This window comes from Giraffa tippelskirchi, chromosome 13 (assembly GCF_054371585.1).
Source record: "Giraffa tippelskirchi isolate mGirTip1 chromosome 13, T2T-mGirTip1v1.2.pri, whole genome shotgun sequence".
Classification (NCBI taxonomy): Eukaryota; Metazoa; Chordata; class Mammalia; order Artiodactyla; family Giraffidae; genus Giraffa; species Giraffa tippelskirchi.
Window position 1 is genome coordinate 61,504,088 of NC_137287.1, and position 26,326 is coordinate 61,530,413.

Genomic DNA, 26,326 nt, shown 5'->3' on the forward strand with positions numbered 1-26,326 from the left:
AAATATATATATATATATATATATATATATATACATACATACATACACACACACATACACTAATATATTTAAAAAGAATCTCTTGAGACTATGTCCTTCCATTGTTCAAGAGTATCTGGACCACACAGAAGAGGATGGTCCAAATAGTCCTATGTACTAGTGAGGGATATCATTATATCAATCCTCCCCATTACATGGCAAATGTTGGCAGAAATCATGCTTTTTCAGGTTGGAAGGCACACATCATCAGATCCGAAGCTGATGAACAAGTGGAGGGAGGGAAGGATGGAGGGAGCGACGGCTTCCGGTGCTGTTGGACATTTCACATGTGTCATCATGATCTTATGCTGCAGGGATGACTCACATGCAGTGACTCCACGGGGAGAGGAATCCTGCAAGCTCGAGCCTGGAGGGCAGGGGCAGTGATTTTTAAATGTGTGCACCCTGTGACATCAGAACAATGCTTAGTACATAAAGCACACTTGACAGTTATCTGTTTAGTGAACAAATGAACAAATAAATAAGCATGTTTTCTTTGAAAATTTTGTTTACAAAAATACAGAAAGTAACCAGGGACAACTCTATTCTATTCTGAGCATATTGAAAACCAAGATGCTATGTCATCTCTGTATTTCCTCTGACATATTAAACCAACCTACAGTTCTTTGATGGATGTTTTTATGTTCAGTCACCAAGTCGTGCCCAACTCTTGTGACCCCCACGGACTACAGCTCACCAAGCTCTTCTATCCATGGGATTTCCCAGGCAAGAATACTGGAGTGGGGTTGCCATTTCCTTTTCCTGGGGATATTCCTGACCCAGGGATTGAACCCATAACTCCTGCATTGGCAGGCGGATTCTTTACTACTGAGCCACCCTTTGATTAGATAGAAAAGGCAGAGGAACCAGAGATCAAATTGCCAACATCTGCTGGATCATCGAACAAGCAAGAGAGTTCCAGAAAAACATCTATTTCTGCTTTATTGACTATGCCAAGCCTTTGACTGTGTGGATCACAATAAACTGTGGAAAATTCTGTAGGAATACCAGACCATCTGACCTGTCTCTTGAGAAACCTGTATGCAGGTCAGGAAGCAACAGTTAGAACTGGACATGGAACAACAGATTGGTTCTAATAGGAAAAGGAGTACGTCAAGGCTGTATATTGTCACCCTGCTTATTTAACTTATATGCAGAGTACATCAGGAGAAACGCTGGGCTGGAAGAAGCACAAGCTGGAATCAAGATTGCCGGGAGAAATATCAATAACCTCAGATATGCAGATGACACCACCCTTATGGCAGAAAGTGAGGAGGAACTAAAGAGCTTCTTGATGAAAGTCAAAGAGGAGAGTGAAAAAGTTGGCTTCAAGCTCAACATTCGAAAAACTAAGATCATGGCATCGGTCCCATCACTTCATGGGAAATAGATGGGGAAACAGTGGAAACAGTGTCAGACTTTATTGTTTTGGGCTCCAAAATCACTGCTGATGGTGATTGCAGCCATGAAATGAAAAGATGCTTACTCCTTGGAAGGAAGGTTATGACCAACCTAGATAGCATATTGAAAAGCAGAGACATTACTCTGCCAACAAAGGTCCGTCTAGTCAAGGCTATGGTTTTTCCAGTGGTCATGTATGGATGTGAGAGTTGGATGGTGAAGAAAGCTGAGTGCCGAAGAATTGATGCTTTTGAACTGTGGTGTTGGAGAAGACTCTTGAGAGTCCCTTGGACTGCAAGGAGATCCAACCAGTCCATTCTAAAGGAGATCAGTCCTGGGTGTTCATTGGAAGGACCGATGTTGAAGCTGAATCTCCAATACTTTGGCCACCTCATGCGAAGAGCTGACTCATTGGAAAAGACCCTAATGCTGGGAAGGATTGGGGGCAGGAGGAGAAGGGGACGACAGAGGATGAGAAGGTTGGATGGCATCACCGACTTGATGGACATGGGTTTGGGTAAACTCTGAGAGTTGGTGATGGACAGGGAGGCCTGGTGTGTTGCGATTCATGGGGTCGCAAAGAGTCAGACACTACTGAGGGACTGAACTGAACTGAACTGAACTTACTAAGTTAAAAGTGTCCTCAGACAGCTTGTACAAGGTGCTAAATGCCACAATGAGGGGACCTAACGCTGTTTTTGTTAATGTGAAGCATTTTTAGTGCTTTTATTAGAAACTGCAGAGTCCCAAGTTCATCTATTTGAATATCTATTATGATAATCTTTTAACTGATGGCAAGAGAACATCTTGTTCTTACAAAACTATACTGTCATGACAATTATCCAACACAGAAGTAAACATCTGGTCCTAGTGAAGTCAACCTATCTCACTCTTTTTGGATTTGTAAGGAATGAAGTTGGTAATAGAGACCTGCTTGGTACAACAACAGGCAAAATAACTGGTTCTCAATCAGGCATTGCTTTTCTGCCTTCTGTACTATTGGTAGGTATCTTTCAAAAATAATCTCTCACTGGTATGCTGCACACTGGCTCAGCTTTGCAGTTCTTATTGTTTATCATTTCTTATCCTACCAGGAAGGGATTATTGAGGTTCCCAGTTTTAATGATGGTAACTTTTTTAGTGAGACTAATCACTACACAGTAAGTAACTAATAACTGTTCATTCACTAAATGTAAACCATTTGTAAAAGTTAAAGTTCACTTTCATAAGAAGTCCAATTTGCGATACTATGATTACAGATGAAATACACATCATACTAACTTAAAAATATTTTTTCTTATTTACACAAAGATCTAATGTAGGGCCATATTAAATACTTGGATTTCTTTTTGGACAATACTGTCTGTGATTTTAAATTACCTACAATTAACTTCTTAAACAATTCTGAATACTAGACTATTAAGAAATTAATTTAAAAAATAAAATACATATGCAATTTACACTAACTTTTTCATAGTTCTTTCATTATTGAAACTTCCTCACTCCTACTTTATCTATGGTAGAATCACCAAGAGGAATTCTTTATCAGATGATGTACCTGGGTTGCTATTTTCAGGAGGAGTTGTAGGTCTCTCTTCTTTATAGTCACAAATCAGTTGGCGAATGCTATGTATTAAAAATGTGATAAATAATATTTTAACACTAATATGAAAAACAACTACCAAATTCTTAGATCATTTCAGACAAGTTCAGAGATAATATCAAAACTTCAATTGTCCCATACATTTCAAGTTTCTAAGTTCTACAAACTTTTATTTAGCATGCATTTAAAGGAGAAAGAAAAGGAAGATGAAGTAGTCATGAACTCAGGGTAGCATAACTTCGTTAATTAACTAGATTTAGCCTGGCATATGAAAACTCTCTCGAATCTGGAAATCCTAGCTCGGTAACCAACTGCTCTTTGTTCCTGGTTAAGTTGGCTTCTCTTCACTTCAAAGTCTTCCTCTACAAAACCGGGATCTTACTGCCTTACTTCACAAGGGGATTAAGAAGATTTAATGAGCTAATATGCTCCCCAAATGCTTGGAAAGACAGTCAAAGACTGGAATAATTTGTTCTCGAACTTGATTGCTGGAACTACTCTGGAATTCCAAGTAAATCCCAATGTGTGTTTTTTCATACGTTTAACATTCAAGGGTTGCACGAAACTGTTATTAATTCTGGTGATTAGCTATTCTTTGTGGTTTGTAATTTAGGGAATCTCAGCTCTTATATAATGTGTACCTTAATTTATTTATAAAATATGAACTCACTACATTAGATAACATAATTAGCCCCCATCATTGCAGCTAATCACACCAAGAGCAGAAAACTAATCCAAATCAAGACCTGGCCTGGACCACTACTCTTCCTTCTCTACCTACTCAAACTCTGAACCAGCAGATCTTTCTGACAATGATGCTTAATCTCCATGATCATCGCCAATTCACTTGGAAGACATATCCCTACTCCTACAGTGGATACTGGCAAGTCCTAGACAGGGCTTACCTCTCTGAATTCCAACTATCTTGAGATTTAGGGATTTCTGGTGAATGGGATCCTTATGAGGCAGACTCTGAAAACATTTAAGGTGGAGGCAAATATAAATCCTTTGGCAGATTTTCGTTATTACAGGAAACAGATCCCACGAGGGGCCAACCATAATTTTGGAATCTCAGGCAAGCTGGCACCCACTACCCTAGGAAGGATGATGGGGAACCTATGACCTAAGAAAAGGTGCCCCCACAGGACAGAAAGCTGCCTTGAGGTTCAGGTCTAGAAACCAAGGAGAAAGGGAAGTCTGCTCAATTCCTGCAGGAGCACTTGACCCTCTCTGACAGACTTAAATGGTCCCCACTGACACCTGCTCGCAGAAAAGATAAATAAGAGCCTCAATGGGCACCTCATCATGAAGATCCAGGTTGACAGGTGGGCTCCACATAAGGCTTCTGAGTAGCGGGTGGGGGGAGGCTAGGAGGCGCAGCTGCCAGAACTGGGTGCTGGTGCTTTGTTTTTGCAGCAGTGACTTGAGCTACAAGCATACGTATGAGAACAAAGAAGCTGTGACTCTGAAGTCATGTGTGCATCACCATGAAGACTGGGGAACCTGGACCCGCAGGGGCAGCCTGGGAGTAAAGGTCAGTTGTGAGCCGACTGCAGGGCGGGTTTCTTTTTCTTTTTCTTTTAAAATGATTGTATTAAAGGTCTTTATAGAGCAACATCCAGACTCCAGATCCAGCTGCCAAGGAGACCCTGTCAAGACCAGTTGTAGTAGCAGTGCTGCAGCAGTAGAATCAACACAAGCAACAGAATAATGAGAATGAATTGGTTTTTTTCCCTCCATATGACTTGTGGAAGAGGACTGTCTCATTGATCTTAGGGAATCCGCGGGGTTCTTGGAAAATTCAAGCAGGAGCAGCATATAGAGAGGCAAGTCCTCAAGGGAAGACACAGGATTTGCTGCTGAACTGAATATTTCAAGACCCAAATAACTAGTTAGAAATATCACAACTGTGACACTATTTGTACCCCATACAGAGAGGTTACGCTGGGAATGAAATGGCCAATGTTAGGCTCTCTAAGGATCAAGATCTACATGTCCTGAGATAAAGAATCCCGAACCCACGGCCACATGTTAACTAATTGGCCTTTTCTTGGCTTTCAGCTGATGCGGGGGAACATCTCACCACCATTCCCAAACTGCCTGCACCAAACTGGAGCTCTCACTGGTCAGGTATTAGTAACAGTTAAAATTATTTTTGGCTGCAGATTAGTGATAACTGGTGTTTTAATGGGAACACTTACATATCAAAGCCACTAATAACAGCATATTCTTCTGCAGTCCATCCAAAAACATCTTGAGAAAAGATGTCAACACCTTCGTGAAGAAGAAGACTGACTATATTTACTGATCCATAATTGACAGCAAGCGTGAGAGCTGTTCTAAAACAACAGAGAGATGACTTCAGCCTCAGGAAGTTTAGTTAACTTACTTAAACAACTAATTTGATACACTTTACCAAGTTAACATCTTGCCTTTCCATGAAGAACTGACCATTTACAGGCTCATGCTCATCTTGTAAATTACCTCCAAGGTTAAAATGAAGGGACGGAAAAGAAGCCTCCTGTCCCACTGGGATGGCATGTAGCAGCAGCTATTATTTCAAAAGTCCCTGATGGGGACTTCCCTGGTGGACCAGCAGATAAGACTCCATGTTCCCAATGCAGGGGGCCCAGGTTCCATCTCTGGTCAGGGAACTTGATCCCACATGCTGCAACTAACAGTCACCACAACTAGGACCCCACACAGCCAAATAAATAAATAAATGTTTTTTAAAAATAATAATAAAGTCCTTGATGGACAAGAAACAACGTTGAGGTCACTTATCTGAGGCAGGTGACTATTTAAGGGATGAATTCCCCATTTTCTCCTTAGTCTGATATAATAGGCTTCAAAGTCAGCTAGAGGTTGGGTTAAGGAAAGGCTACTTGCAGGCTTAAAACAAAAATATTAATAGTAATGGGAATAAAAATAGTCATGGTGGCAGTTAAAGATGTTGACAAGCATGTGCTAAGCCCTAAATGAAAAACCTATATATAAAATCTTTCTTACACATAGCCAACTGTGAAAGATGCATTACTATTTGCCTTTTGTATCAGGAAACTTATTTGCTGATGATAAGTAATGTGCCCAAGGTCATAACCCTAACAGGTAGGAAAGCTAGGAATTGAACCCAGTCTGAATCTAAAGCCCATCATTTTCGTCTGTACCATCCACCTCTGACTTGTCTTTGTTAAAGGAACTGTTTATCAAAATAAAACTGTCTTTCTTCCGTCTACTTGCACTAAAAATGAAAACATCAAAATGTACTAGAAATGAAAAAGGATAAAAACCGATGAGCCCACAATATCTGGTGACAGTGATTAATAATGACTTTTTCGTTGCTGTTGTTGTTTAGTCACTAAGTTGTATCTGACTCTTTTGCAAACTAATAACATCAGCATTCTTCAAAGAAAGTAATTTAATGCAAAGAGTTATCCAAAAGACAAAATCAATCCTTTATGTTTAGTATGCATCTTTTTAAAAATATATATATATACAAAGTAGAGGTTAAAGAATTATTTTAAAAGAATTAAGAAATTCAATACTATCACAAGGTAAACTAAAAAGCAGAATCAATATTTTATAAAGCTAATAAAACTAATATGAAATCCCTCAGCTTCTATAAGATGGACCAAAAAACAAAAAAAACAGGTTGCATATGACATCAGTCAATATTATAAAGGAATATGAATCCTGCTATATAATCCTGCTATATATTGTTGTTCATAATTCCCAGTCAGAAAATTTGATTTTCTACCTAAATGATGATGTGTTGATCACAAACAAATCCTCTTATTAATTTAATCTTGGTATTACCACCCTAGAACACCACTAAGGTTTTTAAAAAGAAAAAGAACAACTGTACCTTTTCAAGTTATCAACCGCATGTATATTTGCTCCTTTTTTTACTAAAAACTCCACCATTTCCTCTCGCCTTTCACTTACGCCAAGTAACAGTGGTGTGAGGTCATACTGTAAAACAGGGAAAACCATTTCTAATGTACACAGTTAACCTATTTCTAACCTGAAATTAAAATCGTGCAATACATTCTCTAAACTGAAACATATAATTCAGAAGGTAAATAAAAGGGAGCCCCCTCCTCATCCCCCTGTGCACCTTCTTTCTCTTTCATATGCTCCTCCTCTGGGCCTTTCCTGGTGGTCCAGTGGCTAAGACTCGAGCTCCCAATGCAGGGGATCTGGGCTCCATTTAGCTACTAAATCAACTGCATATTTTAGGAACAATGCTGAAGCAGGAATATATATTATCTGTAGCATGCATAATCTATCCAACGATGACCATGAGTAAACTCATAAGGTTTACACACAGTCCAGTGGGAATATTATTCTCTACATGAACATGCAGACAGAAAACTTTTTTTTTCAAAAAACCAAATGTGGGAACCATGTTTTACTGAAATGTCTCTTGGAATTTTAATCTTATTCATTCTCTCCTCCTTGCTTGCTCTTCCCCTCCCCCCACCTCCACCGGCCCTTAAGTTAGACTTTCTGGATGACAGATCAGCATTAGCCAGATGCTATCAGCACGCAGAATGACCCTCCCCCCCAACCTTATCTTCAAAGATCTTTCTTGATGACTCTCCTGTGATTACCTCCAGACCTCCAGGAGGAAGCTTCCACAATCCCAAAGTTCTGGTCTTTGTCTTGCTTTACTGCTCTTAGCTAAAGATTACAAGATAAGTTAACAATAAAAATGCGCTCAGCATTTTCTCCAGCAGCTGCTCTCCAGCAAGCTCTCCCTGCGCTCTCTCTCATAATCTTGTGTGTTTCTGAGAATTATTCAGTGCGAAACCACCACAGTCAACTTAAAAATTCTAATTCGAAAAATTCAATCCCATTCTTAAGAGATCCTTTCAAAATATGAAATCGATGATTACTTAGATTGTCTTTAAAACCTTGAAATATTTATCAAAATAAACTATAAAACAAAAATTAGAAACTCAAATGCTATAGAGGAAAAGCTGGTGAACTGAGTCAGTGAAAAAGCCAGGTGAGGCCAGTAAACACATGCCCCATATCGAAGGGGTGGCCTCTGCATGCAGACCAAACAGTAGGATGGGCTCAAGGGGGATCACATTTGGTTCTTGGAGAAGCCTGAACTGCAGACTTCTGCGCGAGTCTCCTAAATTTTAAATGTTGACGCAGTGTGTCAACTAAACGAAACATATCCAAGGGCCACGTTTGGTCTATGGTCCACTTGTGGTTTTACGTTTACTGTTTCCAAACAGGTGGATATAAAGCAAATACTTGTATGTGAAACCTTTCCTTTCTTTAATATCATATGTTTCACAAAAAACATAGGTCCCAATATGTAACAAATATGGCTATTAAGACTCATAACTCAATTAAAACTAAATTCTTTTAAAAAGACTCATAACTCACACATCAAGAATGTTTCCACTGCCTGTTGAAACTACAATCTGTCTCCAGAATTCTTCTAGATTGTTAATCAAATGGATAATGAGGTCCTAAGACTGCTGAAACTAAATTATTAAAACAATTCCCATCTGTACTGTTACTAACTTCATGGGTTTTAAAGCTCTCATCTGCTTATTGCCAGGGATCAGCAAATCTAACAGTCACACTGCAAGAGTCTGTCCTGCAGATGACACCAAAAAAGGTTCATGAGTTACTATTACTGCAGTCAGGAAAACCCTGTTGCTAACAAACATCTGTTGACCTAATGACCTGGATGATAAGAGAAGGGGCAAAATCCTTAAAGGGTCAGACTCTACAGATGAAGTGACTTCACCATGAGCCAATCTCTGGAGTACCACTGAATGATTAGTGGTTGGAAGGAAAAGGAGTTATTCCTCAAGCCAACAGGTATTTCCAATAATATTTTTTTAACTTCTCAATCACAGGGGCAGAGAAAAAGTCAGGCTAATATTGTTGGAAAGGAGGGAGCTGATGGAAGCACCTAGCATTTATCAAACTCCAACTCTTCTAGAGATTACTTTTCTTTCAGATAGGTGCATTTAGAAATTACACTTATTCACTCCATAGTTCTTCATCAAGGACTGTATCACAATCTCAAGGAAATAATTCTAAATACACACATCCAAGCCTTCCTTGATTTATTCAGTCAAAGTCTTCAGAGAACAGCCTAGGCTTATAAATTTGTTTAAATAAGTTTTCCCAAGTGATTGCAGTTCACCAGCACAATCTAGCGAGAATAAGTGCAGCAACCACTCCAGTCTCATCTCTTACCCACACGGCCAATTCCTTTTATTACTTGAGGGCTTGAAAAAAAAGAAAAGTGTAAGAGGTAGGAGTCACCAAACTGCAAATTCTTTAATTTTCCTCAGTAAACAGTGTTAGAACAGGGACTGGTAAACTCAAAAGGCAACCTGATTTCATTATTTATAAACCCCTTACTTTCCATCAAGACATTCTAGATTGGAGAGCAGAGTCTAGACTCTTATCTAAGTGGCTGTTTCTGCCAGAATAGGATGAGATGTCAGTTAATTATTTGTTCTTCTCTCTTATTTCCCACTTAATCACCACCTGTTCACTGCCAGTCTGATTTCCTCAGAGTCTTCCTAAAACTGGTATCTAGGCAAATTTACAATTCACTCACTCTCTTTCTCAAAATAACAACTATTATCCCTGAAAACTGAAAAGCACCTTACAGAAATATATAAATGGAAGTGAATAAAAAGCAAAAACTAAAACCTCGGGATTCCGTGGTAGTGCAGTGGCTGGGTCTCAATGCTCCCAGTAAAGGGCGCCTGGGTTCGACCCCTGGACAGGAAACTAGATCCGGCATGCTAAAACTAAACCCAGCACAGCCAAATAAATAAATATTAAAATAAATAAATCCTCTTCTTGGTACTTCCCAATGGCCAAAATTCCAACTTCACTTGCTTGCTCCTTTTCCTTTCCTTCTCCCCTCTTAAGACTTGGGCTATGAGAGAAATCATGTTTATATAAATCATTTTTCATAAAATGGGAATTGGTTAACAGCAGCAAGATTTCTATTATGTTGTAAAATGCTTTTGCTATGTTTGAATTTAAAGACAAAGTCTACTTCAGAGGGAAATTTTGTTTCACTGTGTTATTTTAGACTAATTAGGGGAAAAAAAAACCTAGAATGGGGGAATATATTTGGAAAAAGTTTTACCTTTAACAAGTGCAATATTACCACAAATACCTGCCATAAACACATGAATGAATACTTTACTCTCTAATACTTCTTTAGAAATATCATGTATAAAGTGAAATCTTAGGCAATTAAGTTCTTTCAAAATACTTTCACTCAGGGAAGGCTGCAGCTTCCAAACACGGAAAACTGAGCCCACCTGTGAGAGTGGGGGCAGTTCCTGGCGGGGCTGCAGCGGCGGGACTTCAACTGCTTCCTGGAGAAAGAGCAGGGGCAGCTTCGCCATCACCAGCTCCCCACACACAGCTACAACCCCGCCGAGCAGCATCCCAGGGCTGAGCACGGGAGACTCCAAGGTGTACATGGTGAACCAAGTGGTCACCAGCACAAGTGAACGCCCTTGCTGGGAGTCAAACATGACTTGACCCTCTCGGCTGGATCTCAGAACCAGGGTCCTGGAGGGCTCAGGGCTCCAGGCCTGCTGCCTCCCAGGCCCACTTGCACTCAGCTGGCTCCCCCTCATGGGCACTGGGTCTCCTTCCTCCTCCCGCCCACCCCCAGGGGCACCCATTCTCTGAGCCTCTGGAAGCAGCCACTCCTCACATCACTTCACTCCCCCGAGGCCTTCATCACTTGTGGGCTCTGAGGCTCCCACCCACTCCCGGGCACATTCTGATGGGAAATCTTCCTTCTGGGGTAGACGGGTGGCTGGGAGACAGACCTTTGTCCTTTCTGTGGACACAGACACAAATCCCACCCCCACCCCCAACGCCGCATTGGCTTTGGAGTTGTTTCCATGGTAACAGGTCCTGATGGACACTACTCAGTTTACCTATTTACATACTATTATAAATAAAACACTTCTAGTTTAAAAAAATGCTTTGCAAATATTCTGTAAATAGTTAGTTGAGTTATACCTTGTTCCTGGCTTCTATATTGGCATCGTACGAAAGCAGCTTTGCCGCGAGTGATATATTCTGGCAAAAGACAGCGTAGTGGAGAGCGGTGTTCCCACTCACATCCACGACATTGGGGTCGGCACCATGCTCCAGCAGAAGAGTCGCACACTCCTCCTCTTGGCATTCTACGGCCTGTCAGTGTTGTGCCAAGAAACAGAGTGTCAATTCTAGGAATTCAAAGTAAACAGTCCACAAGCTTCACCAGTTTGCTATATCTAAATGAGATAAATTCATTTTTAGTCTCAGTAATTAAATCACATCCATCTCATGTGGACATGGTTCGCTGAACCATACCTTCATCAGCGCTGTCCTTTTTTCATTGTCACAGAGGTTAAGCTGGCATTTTCTCTCCAGGAGGAGAGTTACCACCGCTGAATGGCCATTGGCACAGGCCAAGTGGAGGGCAGTCCTACAAAAGCAAGAGGAGTTTTTAGGAAACTGTAGTGTAACTGTTTCAAAACAAACAATTGTTCCTGTGATTGAAAACATTCAATAGCATGCTATTCCTATCCCTCTAAAACAAATATTTTGTTTCCTTCTGGAGAAAGAACATTATATATTAGTGTTAGCTCTTCTTAACACATTAATGAAAGAACAATCTACTTGAATAGAATGACCATGACCTTGAGATTCAGCTCAACTTGGGTTTGAATTTGACTTTCACTCTGTCACTTATTAGCTGTCGCTGAGCCTCTCTGTGCCTCAATTTCCTCATCAACACAATGGAGAGAGAGAAGTAGTTCTCTCGCAGGACACCACTGTGATGCTTAAATGAGATGCATGCAAAGGGTTTAGAACCATTCCTGGCACAGGTAACAGCTCAGTAATTGTTAGGTAATATAATCATACTTATTACTATTACTACTATTTTTCAAGGACAAATCTCAATGAAGTCAAAGGATATCACACCTCCTTTGCAGATACATTTTGAGGATTAGAGACAACCTTGTACTTCAATGATTCTAATACGTTCATTTTCTCACATTTTAACGTCTCTGACATTGGATTGAAATTTATAATTCACAATGTCTGTACAACTATAATTGGTAGCATTTTTGTTTGTTCATTTCTCATTTTTCCTATTGATCTAACTACCATAAGGTCTTTTTGTCTAAGGTTGCTTCTTTTTAATTAAAGTATGCTGCTGCTGCTGCTGCTGCCAAGTCGCTTCAGTCGTGTCCGACTCTGTGCGACCCCATAGACGGCAGCCCACCAGGCTCCGCCGTCCCTAGGATTCTCCAGGCAAGAATACTGGAGTGGGTTGGCCATTTCCGTCTCCAGTGCATGAAAGGGAAAAGTGAAAGTGAAGTCGCTCAGTCGTGTCCGACTCTTAGCGACCCCATGGACTGTAGCCTACCAGGCTCCTCCGTCCATGGGATTTTCCAGGCAAGAGTACTGGAGTGGGGTGCCATTGCCTTCTCCAATTAAAGTATAGATGATGCATATTATATATTATTATATATTACAGGTACACAACATAGTGATTCACAATTTTTCTAGGTCATAATCCATTTAAAGTTATTATACGATATTGCCTATATTCCCCATGTTGTACAATATATCCTGGTAGCTTGCAGGATTTTAGTTCCCCCACCAGGAATCGAATCCCGGGCCCACAGCAGTGAGTCTTAACCACTGGACCACCAAGGAACACCCAAGATTCCCTTGACGTCTGAAAAGGCTGAAAGTTGTCAGGAGATACCAATCCTCAAAAAAAATTCTAAAAAAAATGGAAAGTGAGAAATTATTCTTATCTGTGCCACATTCCTATTAGTGCCAAAAAGACCAGCTCTGTCTGCTAATCCGACTTGCCTATTACAGCTTGATCTACAAAGAGTTTTAAATTTTTTGTGTTGTTAAAATGTTAAATCAACATCCATTTCTTTTCTTTTCTTTTTTTTTTTGTGCCGAAATTCAGGAAACTCCAGTATTCTTACTGTTGAAATCATTCTTAGAAAGGTCTTTGGGGTGGGAGGGAGGCTCACAAGGAAGGGGATATATGTATACTTACAACTGATTTACGATGTTATACAGCAGAAAACAACACAACATTGTAAAACAATTATTCTCCAATTAAAAAAAAATTAAGGTTAAGAAACAGTAGAAACAGAAAAAACAGAAGGTCTCTGTGAGCATAAAAAAAAATGTATAAATAGGAATTTGAGTTTTATTCTGGTATTTTTCTCACTGTGCATATTTGAAATGTTTGATCCATACTCCATCTTAAACTTTTTGGTGAGATAAAAATTGAGCTACTTTTCTCTTTTACCAGGTTATTTCTCCACCATCTACACAAAATTCACCATTTCTAACAGAAATGATCATCAGTATCAAGTTCTAAAGTTTTACACACATTTGGGTGTTTGGGCATTCTGTTCCATTCATTTATCTCTCTTTTCAGTTGTTAGTAAATGAATACTTTGTGGGCACTTACGGCACATTTTGATATCTAGAAGGGCAAATCTTCCTCTACTATACAAAACTTTTAATTTCATCACAACAATTAAAGACAGCATATGTAACCCAAAATCTTTAAAACCATGAAATGTTGATTTGGTTTAAATATAGAAAGACCACACATCCTAAGAAAATGTCTTCCTATTCAAGGACACAGCCAGCTTCCTACTTCAAAGCTGTCTTCTAAGGTCCTTCAGCAAAGAACACATATACCTAAGTGTATACTGATATAAAATAGATATTGAATTGTATCTGAAGAATTTTTAATCCAGAAGTTGATCTGGCATGGGAATTATTTTGCTCACTATGCAGTTTTCTGTAATATATAACCTTACGATATAAAAATGTACACATTAAAAAAAAATATTGACAACATCAGAAACCTGTCCATTGCCATGATCCAAAATAGGCAATCGATGAAGAAGTGCTTACATAAATCACATGAGAAAAAATGTGAGAGCCAGGAGGTTCAGAAGATTTCTTGAAGGCTATATAACTTGAGAGCTCTTACTCATGAGTACATCATGCTAACCCATGCAAATAAAAAGGAGGAGGAAGAAAGGAAAAACAGATGCTATTCATGTTTCATTTCATTTCTGTGATTACTGACATTCAGTTAAATGACTTCAAAACTTATCAGTAAAGTGCTCTATAAGGGGAATTGTAAGTGGGTCCAAAACCAGTTAAGGCTTTTTGCTGCCTATAGAGTCTGCGAGGTACTGGATCCCAGGAAGGTATCCAGGAGCCTTGGAGGGGAAACTCACAGGAGGGACCCCTGCCAAGCCCTTCCACCCCGCTTACCTGTTCATCTTGTCCCTGTCATTCAGGCCATTCTTTCCAAGCAACAGAACATGCTTCACTTTGGCTACATTTCCCACAACGGCAGCTTTGTGGATCTTTCCGAGGTGCTTGTCTTGGATGTGGTACCTGGGCTGGAAGGTGAATCGATGACCGCTGTCTCTCACCGGGTTGATGGAGGAGCCAAAGGGCGACACACCCTTCTTACTCCTGAAGCCAAAAATCTTCTTCATCGCAGAGCCTACGGACTCCAAACACACCTCACCTCTCCCTCGGCTCTTCACAGTCCCCTAAACCCAACACAAGCGCTACAGATAAGTCAGAGTGGTCCCGCCACAACCTCCCAGTTGAGAAGCTCAACGGTTTGGAATCTTTCATCCCAGAATGATCGTCGCTAAGCAACACCTCTAAACACATTGCCCGTGCGCACAGAGGCCTGGCATGCCAGACTGCCCAGTGCTCATATGCAAGAACTGCAAGTTCATTTCCTGAAAGAAACAAACAATATCAATAAACCCTTACCTAAACTAAGAAGGAAAGAGAGGAAATTGAAATAAACACAGAAATGAAAGTGACATTATCACTGTCAAAATAACTATAGTATCCAAAGCAATCTACAGATTCAATGCAATTTCTATCAAATTACCAATGGCATTTTTCACACAACTAGAAAAAAAAATTTTAGTGTGTATGGAAACAAAAGGCCCCAGATAGCCAAAGCAATCCTGAGAAAGAAAAGCAAGAGCCAACAGAATCAGGTACCCTGACTGCAGACTACTCTGCAAGCTTCAGTAATCAAAACACAGTACTAGCACAAAAACAGAAATACACTGAATGATCAGTGGAACAAGACAGAAAGTCCAGAGAGAAACCTACGCACCTGTGGTCAATTCATCTAGGATATTGGAGGCAAGACTATACAAAGGAGAAAAGACAGCCTCTTCAATAAGTGGTGCTGAGAAAACTCAACAGCTACATGAATAAGAAGGAAATTCGAACACTCCCTAACATCATACACAAAAATAAACTCAAAATGGACTAAACATCTAAATCTAAGACAGGCCCTGAAAAACTCAGAGGAGAATATAGGCAGAACACTCTCTGACATAAATTACAGCAGTATCTTTTCTCATCCACCTCTTAGAGTAATGAAAATAAAAACAGAAATAAGAAAATGGGGTCTAATTAAACTTAAAAGCTTTTGCACAGTGCAGAAAATCATAAATAAGACAGATGACAACCCACAGAATGGGGGACAATATTTGCAAATGATGCAATTGACAAGGGATTAATCTCCAACATATTCAAACAGCTCAAAGAGCTCAATATCAAAAAACAAACAATCTGATCAAAAAATGAGTGTAAGATCTAAATAGACATTTCTCTAAAGAACACCTACAGATGACCAAAAAGCACATGAAGGTATGCTCAGAAAGGATGCTCTGCATCACTAATTATTAGAGAAATGCAGAAATCCTATCATGAAGTATCATTTCACACCAATCAGAATAGCCACCATCAAAAAATATACAAACAATAAATGCTGGAGAGAGTGTGGCGCAAAGGGAACCCTTCTACACTGCTTATGGAATGCCACTAGGTACACCCACTGTGGAGAACTCTAAAGGTTTCTTTAAAAACTAACTATAGAGTTGCCATATGATTTAGCAATCTCAGTCCTGGGCAAATATCTGGAAAAAACCATAATTCAAAAAGGTACATGCATCCCGATGTTCATTGCATAACTATTTACAATAGCCAAGACATTGAAGCAACCTAAGTGTCCATCAACAGAAGAATGGATAAAGAAGATGCGGTATACACCCATACATACACACACACACACACACACACACACACACACACACACTACAATAGCCAAGACATTGAAGCAACCTAAGTGTCCATCAACAGAAGAATGGATAAAGAAGATGCGGTATACACCCATACACACACACACACACACACACACACACACACACACACACACACACACACACACACACACACACACACACACACACACACACACACACACCCAAAATGGAATATTACTTGGCCATAAAAAGAAATAATAATGCCATTTGCAGCAACACAGATGGATCTCGGAATTACAATACTAAGTGAAGTAACTCAGACAGAGACAAACAAGTATCACATCACTTACATGTGGAATTTAATAAAAATAAGCTTATTCACACAACAGAAACCAACTCAAAAGATCTCAAAATCAAATTATGGTTATGAAAGGGGAAACATGAGGGGAAGGATAAATTAGGAGATTGGGATTAACATAGATACACTATTTTCTAGTAGTCATGTATGGATATGAGAGTTGGATGATAAAGAAGGCTGACTGCCAAAGAATTAATGCTTTTGAACTATGGTGTTGGGAGTAGACTCTCAAGAGTCCTTGGACTGCAAGGAGATTAAACCAGTCAATCCTAAAGGAAATCAATCCTGAATATTCATTGGAAGGACTGATATTGAGGCTGAAGCTCCAATACTTCACCCACCTGATGTGAAGAGCTGACTCATCAGAAAAGACCCTTATGCTGGGAAAGAAGGAAGGCAGGAGGAGAAAGGGGACAACAGAGGACGAGACGCTTGGATAGCATCACCGACTCAATAGACATGAGTTTGAGCTAACTCCACAAGATAGTGAAGGACAGAGGAGTCTGGCGGGCTCCAGTCCATTGGTTGCACAGAGTCAGACATGACTGAGTGACTAACACTTTCACTTTGAATATGGAAAACTTAACAGTGCTAGTTTTTAAATCACTTAAAAGTAAGTTAGCTGCAGAGAAAATACTTGGTATCAAAAGTACTTAGATACTACTGTTTAAAAGTAGTATTTTTAAAATACCATATAAATTTTCATCATACACACAAAAATGTTTCCCTTTAATAAAGATTTTCTCATCATGTTTAATGAGAAACAACTAAAATGTCATGAAAACAGTCCAGAAGGGAAATTTTTACTATTTATCTTTCAGATCATATATTTTTTCTTCAAAACCTGTACATATTCTTGTGATGTTTTCAAAAGCAGGTCGTGATACAGATTTGACCCATCTGTCGCTCCTAGAGGAGACAATCCATAGGACTCAGATTCAAATTCAGCAGCAGCTGGAAAGAAAAAGGATTACATTCTTTATCTAAAATACTTAAGTTAACTCAGTATTAGTAAACAAAAAAACAAAAACCTGAGATATTTCTAAGTGCTCTGAAAAATGAAACATATCTATAGATGACAGAAAACAAAATACAAGATTACAATTACATAATCAGCCCACGGTCCCACATGTGGCTGAGTACCAGAGCTTCTGGTTTTCTCATTCTTCATTCATTTACTCAATAACTATCTGCTAAGGCGCTGTGACAAACACTGGAATTACAAGATGAAGGTGACTCAGTCCACCCTGAGAAATGATATGCCATGAACTGGAAAAATAGATGAACAGGCAACTTCCATATAGAGTCATAAATACTAAGACAGGTATACAAGACGGTGCAGGAACCCTCAGGAGGGGCGGCCGGCTTTGTGTCAGTGCTGTCAGCTTCCTGGTGGGGGCGCTGTGGAAGCAGAGACCTGAAGGACAGGAAAAGCACAGGAGATGGAGGGGAGAAGCAGGTACAAAGACCGGAGGGGAGGAAGGCCACCTGTGGGATCCTACAGTCTGGCTGGTCAGATGCAGAGCTGAGGGGCAGAGGAGAGGGGTAAGGAGATAAGGCCGACTACTGTGGCAGGACCCATACTGATGTGGGTGTTTGGAGCTTTTCCTGAGGGTGAAAGATAAACTGGTGACAAAGTCAGTGACAGAGAAATTTTAAAGTCACCCACCAAGTGACAGCTACACAAACGTGACTGCTTGAGTCTGGGGTTCCTAGCCTTAACCACTACCAACACTTGAGACGTTGATGAACTCCATGCTTTCTGAGAATAGTGTCAGGGTGCATATGGACCAGTTCCACAGGGATGGCAGTAGTAGAGAAAGGATACAGCCAGAAATAAATAGAAATACATAGACGTTTTGAGATTTTTTTAAAACTATGGAGCATGATGAATAAATGAGGAAGAAGAATATTTTTCACTATGACTGCTCATGTTTTCACATTTTTCATTAGCTATGTATAAGAAAAAATATTTAACACAGCATCTGTTATCCAAACAATGGAAAAAGATGCCATTTACTGTTTACAGTGTATTTCAGAAATCAACGTCTAAATTTAATTCATACATTTTGGCAACATACCTTCTCTTAGTTCTCTAGTTATACTCCTGTCCAACTCCTGCCGCATCTGAAATAAGTCAAATATTATTTATCTTTAAGTTAAACAAGAGATATTATCATAGGAATGTTATAGAGCTTACTAAATGTGACATTTAAATCATACTTTTAGAGGATAGACCTAACTTGAAGATTACTTAAGTAGAAAAATAATCACATAAATAAAAGAAAATGAATTCCTACTTATTCTGCTTATAGATAACAGAGAACATATATATGGAATGTTATTTAATCTGATAAAAAGTACAATAAATATCAGTCTCTTAAGTACACATTATTTCAAAGAATTAGAGAATGACCCATAATCCTATGAATGACCCACAAGATTACTGTCTTCTCCCCTAACAGCTCCTGCCCTAAATATATACTTCCGAGACCTTTATTTTGATTTCTAGGTGAGGATACTGTTCAAATGGAGGAAGTAGTTTGAGTTGAATGTTCTTAAGGAGAACATATCTGCGATTTTCTTTAAACTTTTCCATTTAACAAAAACACAGAAAGGTGAGAACATTATACACAAGAAAACAATGTACCAGCAAGTTTTTATTTTAAAAGTGTTTCGTGAGAAGGATTATCTCATAACTGTTAGTTTCCAAACTATGTCCCATAGAAGTGGAAGGTCGCGCAGGGGTCACTGCAAAGTTGAGGAATAGAGAGGTCACAGGTGCAGGACCTCTGGCCACTCCTTTGGCTAAAAGGCTTTATACTTGTCTCCGTTTTATATAATATGGTTCCATACAAAAGGTTTTTCTTTTTTTAAAGAAAGGTTGTTTTCTTTGAAAAAAAAACAAACAACTTTTTTTAAGGTATGAGAATTATGATTTAGGCCAAGTTGGTAATTCTACAGAAGAAGTAACAAAGCCAATGGCCTTCTTACTGAGTCCAGAGTCCTATGCCAGCTACTTCCTCAGATTAAGAAAAAACACATAGATTTTTAACTATAACGTAGAGAAAATGAATATGTAAAACCTTCTTACATAGTTCAATAATGCTTGCGGCATGACATGACATAGTAGCTTTCTAACTAAATTATGTGTTTTAAAGGCAAGAACAAGAATAAATTATTGTCAAACTCCTATATGTAGCAGTCAGTTGATATCGTTAATTTATAAAGCATAAATTTTTTTAAAACACACAACAGGGAACTTGAAGGAGCAAAGTTTCAAGGTGAGGACTCATACTCCTACGCTCCTTATGAGAGGTGAGATTTACCTAATGGCTGAGTTTGGGAGAAGGAACTTCTCCCAAAGTGCTTGCTTGGTTCCAAATCTCTTCTTTGAAAAGATGTATGTGCCATAGTACCGTGAACTTGGGTTTGAAGTAGGCAGCCTGCCCCTGGGACAGGGGTCAAGCATTTGCTTCCTCCTCTTAGGTCTGAGTGGGGAAGTGTCTGACTTGGCATGAAGTGTTTGGAGGCCCACAGTGACTGCACAGCTAAAGCACGTCCTCCAGTTTCACGGCTCTCAAGTACTAAGACCCAACGTAGCCGCAGTGCTATCGAAGAAACCTTAGATTGCTCTTCTATGATGGCAAGAAAACAGGTTGAGACTGCATTTAACAAGGGCTATTTTTCTCTGCATCACAAACATCAGGAAAACACCATCAAAACTATAAACCTATGTGCACTGACTGAAATGGATATTTTAATCACAATGATTAAACAGTGAAAATGGTTGCAATTTAAAGACTCCCCATCATTGCTATCTTAGATACCACTCATCCAGGTGATATCAAGATAGAGATAAAGTGAGCTTCATTTATAATTCTGAAACATTTGCATTAACTACAAATTTAGAAATATTCTACAAATGTTCGGCAAGACGTTTTTTTAATTTAAATAAAAATGCTATAGGTAAAATAGCAATGAAAGAAAATGACAAAAATGTCATTTTTGTAAGAAATGACAAAATTTATGTAAGAAAATGACAAAAAAAATGTCAAGCTAAAACTAGAAATTAATGTTTTGGTTTAGTATTACAAGTTTGTTTAATTCATAAAAAGGATTTATCTAGGATTCCTTTAAACAAAAAGCACCCATATGTGTCAGTGTTTAGGTGCCAGTCAGTCACTTATGCTGAGGGATAGAGAAACCGCAGTGGGAGCAGCGGAGCCTGGCGATGATCATGAAGCGTGGCCCGAGTGAAACCAATCAGAGACCAAGTGAAACATCTGAAAGAATACTTTTGGATACTAGGCAATAAGATTTCATTTCTAAAGTAGAATTTAAACGCAGCTTTTCAAGAAATTTAATAATTTAGTAAGTATCTCTTAAAATCGAGAACTCTGGGACAAAAAAAAATCATAAAATTTCTGTCTCCTTTATTAGCACAGCTAATTATGACTTTTACTTAGTGTGCATTAAGTCAAATAAACAACTCAGAAGTTCACCAAATTAAAAAACAAGGATCATTCATATCAGAAATCTGAAACCCAGTGAAAAAAAGATACTAGAACTAACCTTGGTCAAGTAAGTCTCCATGCTGTTATTCGAAGGGTGTGGAATCGAGGTAGAAAACCCCACATTTGCTCTTGGAGTAAGATTTCTGTTGACCACTAAAGGATTATTGAAATTTCCAACACAAGGGGGCTCCAGGACTGGCCTCGTGCTAAGAGTGCTGAGTAAAGATTTGTTCTGCTCTTTCTCCACCTCAAGTTTGGTGCTGATCTCTGCCAGCCTCTCATGAGTCCTGGGGAAGATGGAAAACACCAATTTCATTCATGTTTCCCTAAATTATCTGCATTTTTTAAGTTGCCGTATACGGCAGCTTAATGGAATTCCCATTAAACTGTTTGAACACTGAAAGCACAGAGCAGACCTCCTGTAAACAGTGACTGCTGTAACCTTGCTCAAAAGAAGTACACGTGTCTGGGGCTACTCAAGTGACAAGTCACAGTGGGGAGAGGAGAGAAAGGGCGTCAGAGAGAGACGGAAGTGGGCTCACAGTGACCCCTGCTGCCTCTGGGACACACCTGCCTCCAGGAAACAGTTCAGGGATGAAGAAACACACCTCCCACAAAGCCACTTTCAAGCATTTGCTTTCACCATCCTTGTATATAAGTTTCACTCATGACCTCAGAGAAATTAAGCTTTTGGCTTTGAGGTATCATCTAGAGCCATGATCTCAAAGGGAGGACAAGAAAGTCAATGGGTGACTGAAAAGAGCTAAAACAGCCCCAGGAACAACTACAAGTATCCCCTGCTTTTCCAAAGTTCACTTTGTTACTTCACTTCTAGGAAAGGCCTACATCAGCATCTGTTTCTGATAATCAAAACAAAAAAAAAATTTTTTTTTGAAGAGACTTTTTGGTTTCATATAAAAAGGTTCAGTGTACATTTTACAGAGAGAGGCATCGCGTTCCCCAAGCAGGGAGTCTGGCCCCACTGAGCTCCTTCCCTGGAAGCCACACCCCACATCTCAGCGTCAAGTCACCACAGCCCTGAACCCTGTCTGGGAGCACCTGTGCTTCACTCGTGCATATTCATTTTAGGATTCGACCAGCAGAATGTGTCCTCGGGTACCTGCTTCTTAGCTTTATGCTATTTGGGCTTATGAAAGGCTTCCTAGGAATGCTCTGCTTTCAGAGAGTGGGGAAACCTGGACTCGGCACTGGAGGTGCCATCTGCCCTTTCCATCCTCCACACCCCCCTCAGTCAGGTCACTATATTATTTTTAGCCACTTTGTGATTTATCCTGCCTTTAACCCATGTGTTAATTTCCGCCTATTTCACCAGCATGCCTTTATGTAGTGTAGAAAAACTTAAAAGGACACAGCATTAATAGTTTGTCTTAGGGCGCCCTCTAACAGTGACTACCTAGTTAGCTTTCACTCCCTACTAATTTCATGAACCACGCTCAATAAAAATTAGGCTTTAGAGACAAATTAACGAACTAAATTTATTTTCTGTGATTCTGTGTTTTGACTTACTTGTCTAGTTTATCTTCCAATGACTTTCTAACTTCTAGTTCTATTAGGTAGAGTTGCTTATATTTTTCCAACTCTGCTTTATGAGAATCTTCTTGCAAAGTTTTCACCTTGGAGAGTTCAGATTCCAAGTCTTTAATCCTGAGTTCCATCTGACTTCTTATGGAAGCATTATTCTTCTCTTGTAACTGCTCTAAGTTCTCTTGAGATGCTGCTTGTATCTAAGGCAAATTTAAAAAGATAACACTTTAAAAATAATCATTAGCCTGGAAAATGATACTTGTTCCCTTTAGAGTCAGTGATTCAGAAAGCAATTTTAAAGGTGAAAAAAAAAAGAGCAGAAGTTTAAATTATCATCAATGTGAAGTGAATTAAATTTGAATTATAAAATTAAAGTGGAATTATTGTTATAGTGGTGCTTATATAATCTGATAATTCAAAGAATAAGAGGATCAACTTAAAATTTTAAAAATTGAACAAGACAACTTAAAAATAATTCAAGAGGATGGTGCCAGTTCTAAACCACAATATTTTCTTTTCCTCCTAGTAGTCATGTTTTATACCAATTGGTCTTATAAATGAAAGGATTCTCCAGTGAGAATCATTCTGAAAGGTCAATTTGGTGATAACTGTGATGGAAACAGAAATATTTAAAGGGAGAAACAAGTGCCCCCTTCCTTCCAGAAAACTACCAAACCAACTGCTCTAAGGGAAGTAGAGGAAACACATAAGCTGTATACATCCAAAACATAATTTACAATGAGGTGAAGTGAAGCACATGACAGATGAACAACTTAACCTGCAAAAATAGGTTGACTTCTTTTAATTTCTCTACGAGATCCTGTCTCGCTCTTTCTTCAATCTCCCGTTTATACTGCTCTACTTGACTGTGTTCTATCATGTTCATTTCTATATGACTTTTGAGGTTCACTACTTCCTGCTCCAACTTCTTTTTATTCTTCTCTAGTTTTTCACATTTCTTTTGCATTTCTTTCATAGATAATAACTCCTCTCGAAGAACTTGATTTTTTGCATCCAGGTGCAGACATTTTGAAGATGCAGTTTCCAGCTCTGCTCTAAGATCATCAATCTGCAAGAATAAAACAATACTGTTTGGTAATGAGGCAAGTGAACTGAGCACAGCCTAACTCAAACCCAGGATCAAATAAATACGATGGTATCTGTATTGTAGAATATAGGACCAGGGATTACTCAGAATCAAGAAAGAAGTTCAAACCACCAAGAGTCACAAAATATATTCTTCACTGTCATCATCTTTGTCACACAACATTTGCACTTGATTTTACACTGTTTTCTATTTTTTCTCCATAAAATGACTACAAGTCACCTCTTAGTAGAATGTCTCTTACTCCTTCCCCCTACCTTAATGCTCCACATTTTAAAGAAGTTTGAGGGATACTGTATTGAGTTATCTAGGGCTGAGTTAGTAAATGCTTCCCAAAAGAAGACTGTGAAAATAAGACTCTAATTAATAAATCTTGTAAATATGGATTCTAATCCCATAAGTCTTTTTCTGAACTACAAATAGTTTTTGCTAATTCGAACTGCATTCTAAAGAAAAATGATTTGAAAGGTTAAAGAAATCCCATCTCCTAATAGTTTAGTGGGAATATCAGACCACCTGACCTGCCTCTTAAAAAACCTGTATGCAGGTCAGGAAGCAACAGTTAGAACTGGACATGGAAAAACAGACTGGTTCCAAAGAGGAAAAGGAGTACATCAAGGCTGTATATTGGAGAAGGCAATGGCAACCCACTCTAGTACTCTTGCCTGGAAACTCCCATGGATGGAGGAGCCTAGTAGGCTGCAGACCAAGGGGTCGCGAAGAGTCGGACATGACTGAGCAACTTCACTTTCACTTTTCACTTTCATGCATTGGAGAAGGAAATGGCAACCCACTCCAGTGTTCTTGCCTGGAGAATCCCAGGGACGGGGGAGCCTGGTGGGCTGCTGTCTGTCTATGGGGTCGCACAGAGTTGGACACGACTGAAGTGACTTAGCAGCAGCAGCAGCAAGGCTGTATATTATCACCATGCTTATTTAACTTATATGCAGAGTACATCATGAGAAACGCTGGGCTGGAGGAAGCACAAGCTGGAATCAAGATTTCCAGGAGAAATATCAATAACTCAGATATGCGGATGACACCACCCTTATGGAAGAAAGTGAAGAAGAACTAAAGAGCCTCTTGATGAAAGTGAAAGAGGAGAGTGAAATAGTTGCCTTAAAGCTCAACATTCAGAAAACTAAGATCATGGCATCTAGTCCCATCACTTCATGGCAAACAGATGGGGAAACAGTGCAAAGAGTGGCTGACTTCATTTTGAGGGGCTCCAAAATCACTGCAGATGGTGACTGCAGCCATGAAATTAAAAGACACTTACTCCTTGGAAGAAAAGTTATGACCAACCTAGAAAACATATTAAAAAGCAGAGACATTACTTTGTCAACAAAGGTACATCTAGTCAAGTCTATGGTTTTTCCAGTAGTCATGTATGGATGTGAGAGTTGGACTATAAAGAAAGCTGAGCACCAAAGAATTGATGCTTTTGAACTGTGGTGTTGCAGAAGACTTTTGAGAGTCCCTTGGACTGCAAGGAGATCCAACCAGTCCATCCTAAAGGAAATCAGTCCTGGGTGTTCATTGGAAGGACTGATGTTGAAGCTGAAACTCCAATATTTTGGCCACCTGATTTGAAGAGCTGACTCATTTGAAAAGACCCTGATGTTGGGAAAGATTAAGGGCAGGAGGAGAAGGGGACGACAGAGGATGAGATGGTTAGATGGCATCACCAACTCAATGGACATGAGTTTAGGTAAACTCCGGGAGTTGGTGATGGACAGGGAGGCCTGTCGTGCTGCACTTCATGGGGTCGCAAAGAGTCGGATACGACTGAGCAACTGAACTGAATAGTTTAGTGAGATGATCCATACATTTTTCTGAACAACAACAACAACAACAACAAAAAATGCCTCATTCTTGTAACCATTTGTTACTTTTCACAGAACAACAGAACATACCAAACAAAGCAACAAACAAAATTTGCTGGAATTTCAATGACACTGAGTTGGAAAGAACTTTTCTTTAGACAGAATGATTACTCGGTAAGTTGAGGTGAGTTGAGGTGGTGGTATTGAAACTGTCTATAAATTCTTTGACACTTTTCTCTGAAATTCCCTCCCCTTAAATATGTGCTGGCCTCAGTAACTGATTTCTACTGGACAGAGTCTGGGGAAACTGACTTTTGCTCCATGGGAAAACCCACCCTTAGCATCAGTCACCACGCTGCGAAGAAGCCCAGGCCACATACTGAGCACCTGTCAGTGTCCCCACTGACCGCACCCAACTAATGTCCCATCCAAAAGCCAGCTCCAACTGCCAGACGTGTGCATGAACCAATCTTTAGGTGACTCTGGTCCCCACCTTCACGACATCCCGGCTGATGCTGACTGGAAAAGAAATATACTAGCCTCCCTCACTGACCCTTGCCCCAACACAAATTTGTGAACAAAGTAAATGCTGTTTTGAGACACTAGGCTTTGGCATGGTTTATTATACAATTTGCTGGCAATAAATAACTGGCACAGATATTGATATTAAAAATGCCATTAAAAAAGAACTAAAAGATGTGAGAATGCCTTTCAACCTGGAGGTAGGTGAGACCTGAATGGATGCAGAGAAAGAAATGAAAACCCAAAGGGCTTCATG

At 39.5% G+C, this 26,326-nt stretch overlaps 2 protein-coding genes across 15 annotated transcripts in view; both read right to left on the reverse strand.

Moving 5' to 3' along the window:
• The window catches only part of LOC145531521 (ankyrin repeat domain-containing protein 26-like), a 60,360-nt gene extending 45,608 nt beyond the window's left edge, over positions 1 to 14,752 (reverse strand). For all 6 annotated transcript variants that reach the window (XM_081554143.1, XM_081554141.1, XM_081554144.1 and 3 more), the window contains exons 1-6: positions 14,384 to 14,752; positions 11,420 to 11,534; positions 11,084 to 11,257; positions 6,909 to 7,015; positions 5,245 to 5,382; positions 2,999 to 3,066 (exon numbers count right to left, since the gene is read on the reverse strand). In XM_081554143.1, coding sequence (XP_081410269.1) covers positions 2,999 to 3,066; positions 5,245 to 5,382; positions 6,909 to 7,015; positions 11,084 to 11,257; positions 11,420 to 11,534; positions 14,384 to 14,613 — 832 coding nt within the window. In that variant the 5' untranslated portion in view covers positions 14,614 to 14,752. The remainder of the gene's footprint in view (positions 1 to 2,998; positions 3,067 to 5,244; positions 5,383 to 6,908; positions 7,016 to 11,083; positions 11,258 to 11,419; positions 11,535 to 14,383) is intronic.
• A 1,782-nt stretch (positions 14,753 to 16,534) lies between these two features.
• LOC145531520 (ankyrin repeat domain-containing protein 26-like) overlaps positions 16,535 to 26,326 on the reverse strand; it is a 71,524-nt gene continuing 61,732 nt past the window's right edge. For all 9 annotated transcript variants that reach the window (XM_081554138.1, XM_081554139.1, XM_081554137.1 and 6 more), the window contains 5 exons: positions 23,396 to 23,686; positions 22,600 to 22,817; positions 21,131 to 21,359; positions 18,637 to 18,682; positions 16,535 to 17,509 (listed from right to left, as the gene is read on the reverse strand). In XM_081554138.1, coding sequence (XP_081410264.1) covers positions 17,373 to 17,509; positions 18,637 to 18,682; positions 21,131 to 21,359; positions 22,600 to 22,817; positions 23,396 to 23,686 — 921 coding nt within the window. In that variant the 3' untranslated portion in view covers positions 16,535 to 17,372. The remainder of the gene's footprint in view (positions 17,510 to 18,636; positions 18,683 to 21,130; positions 21,360 to 22,599; positions 22,818 to 23,395; positions 23,687 to 26,326) is intronic.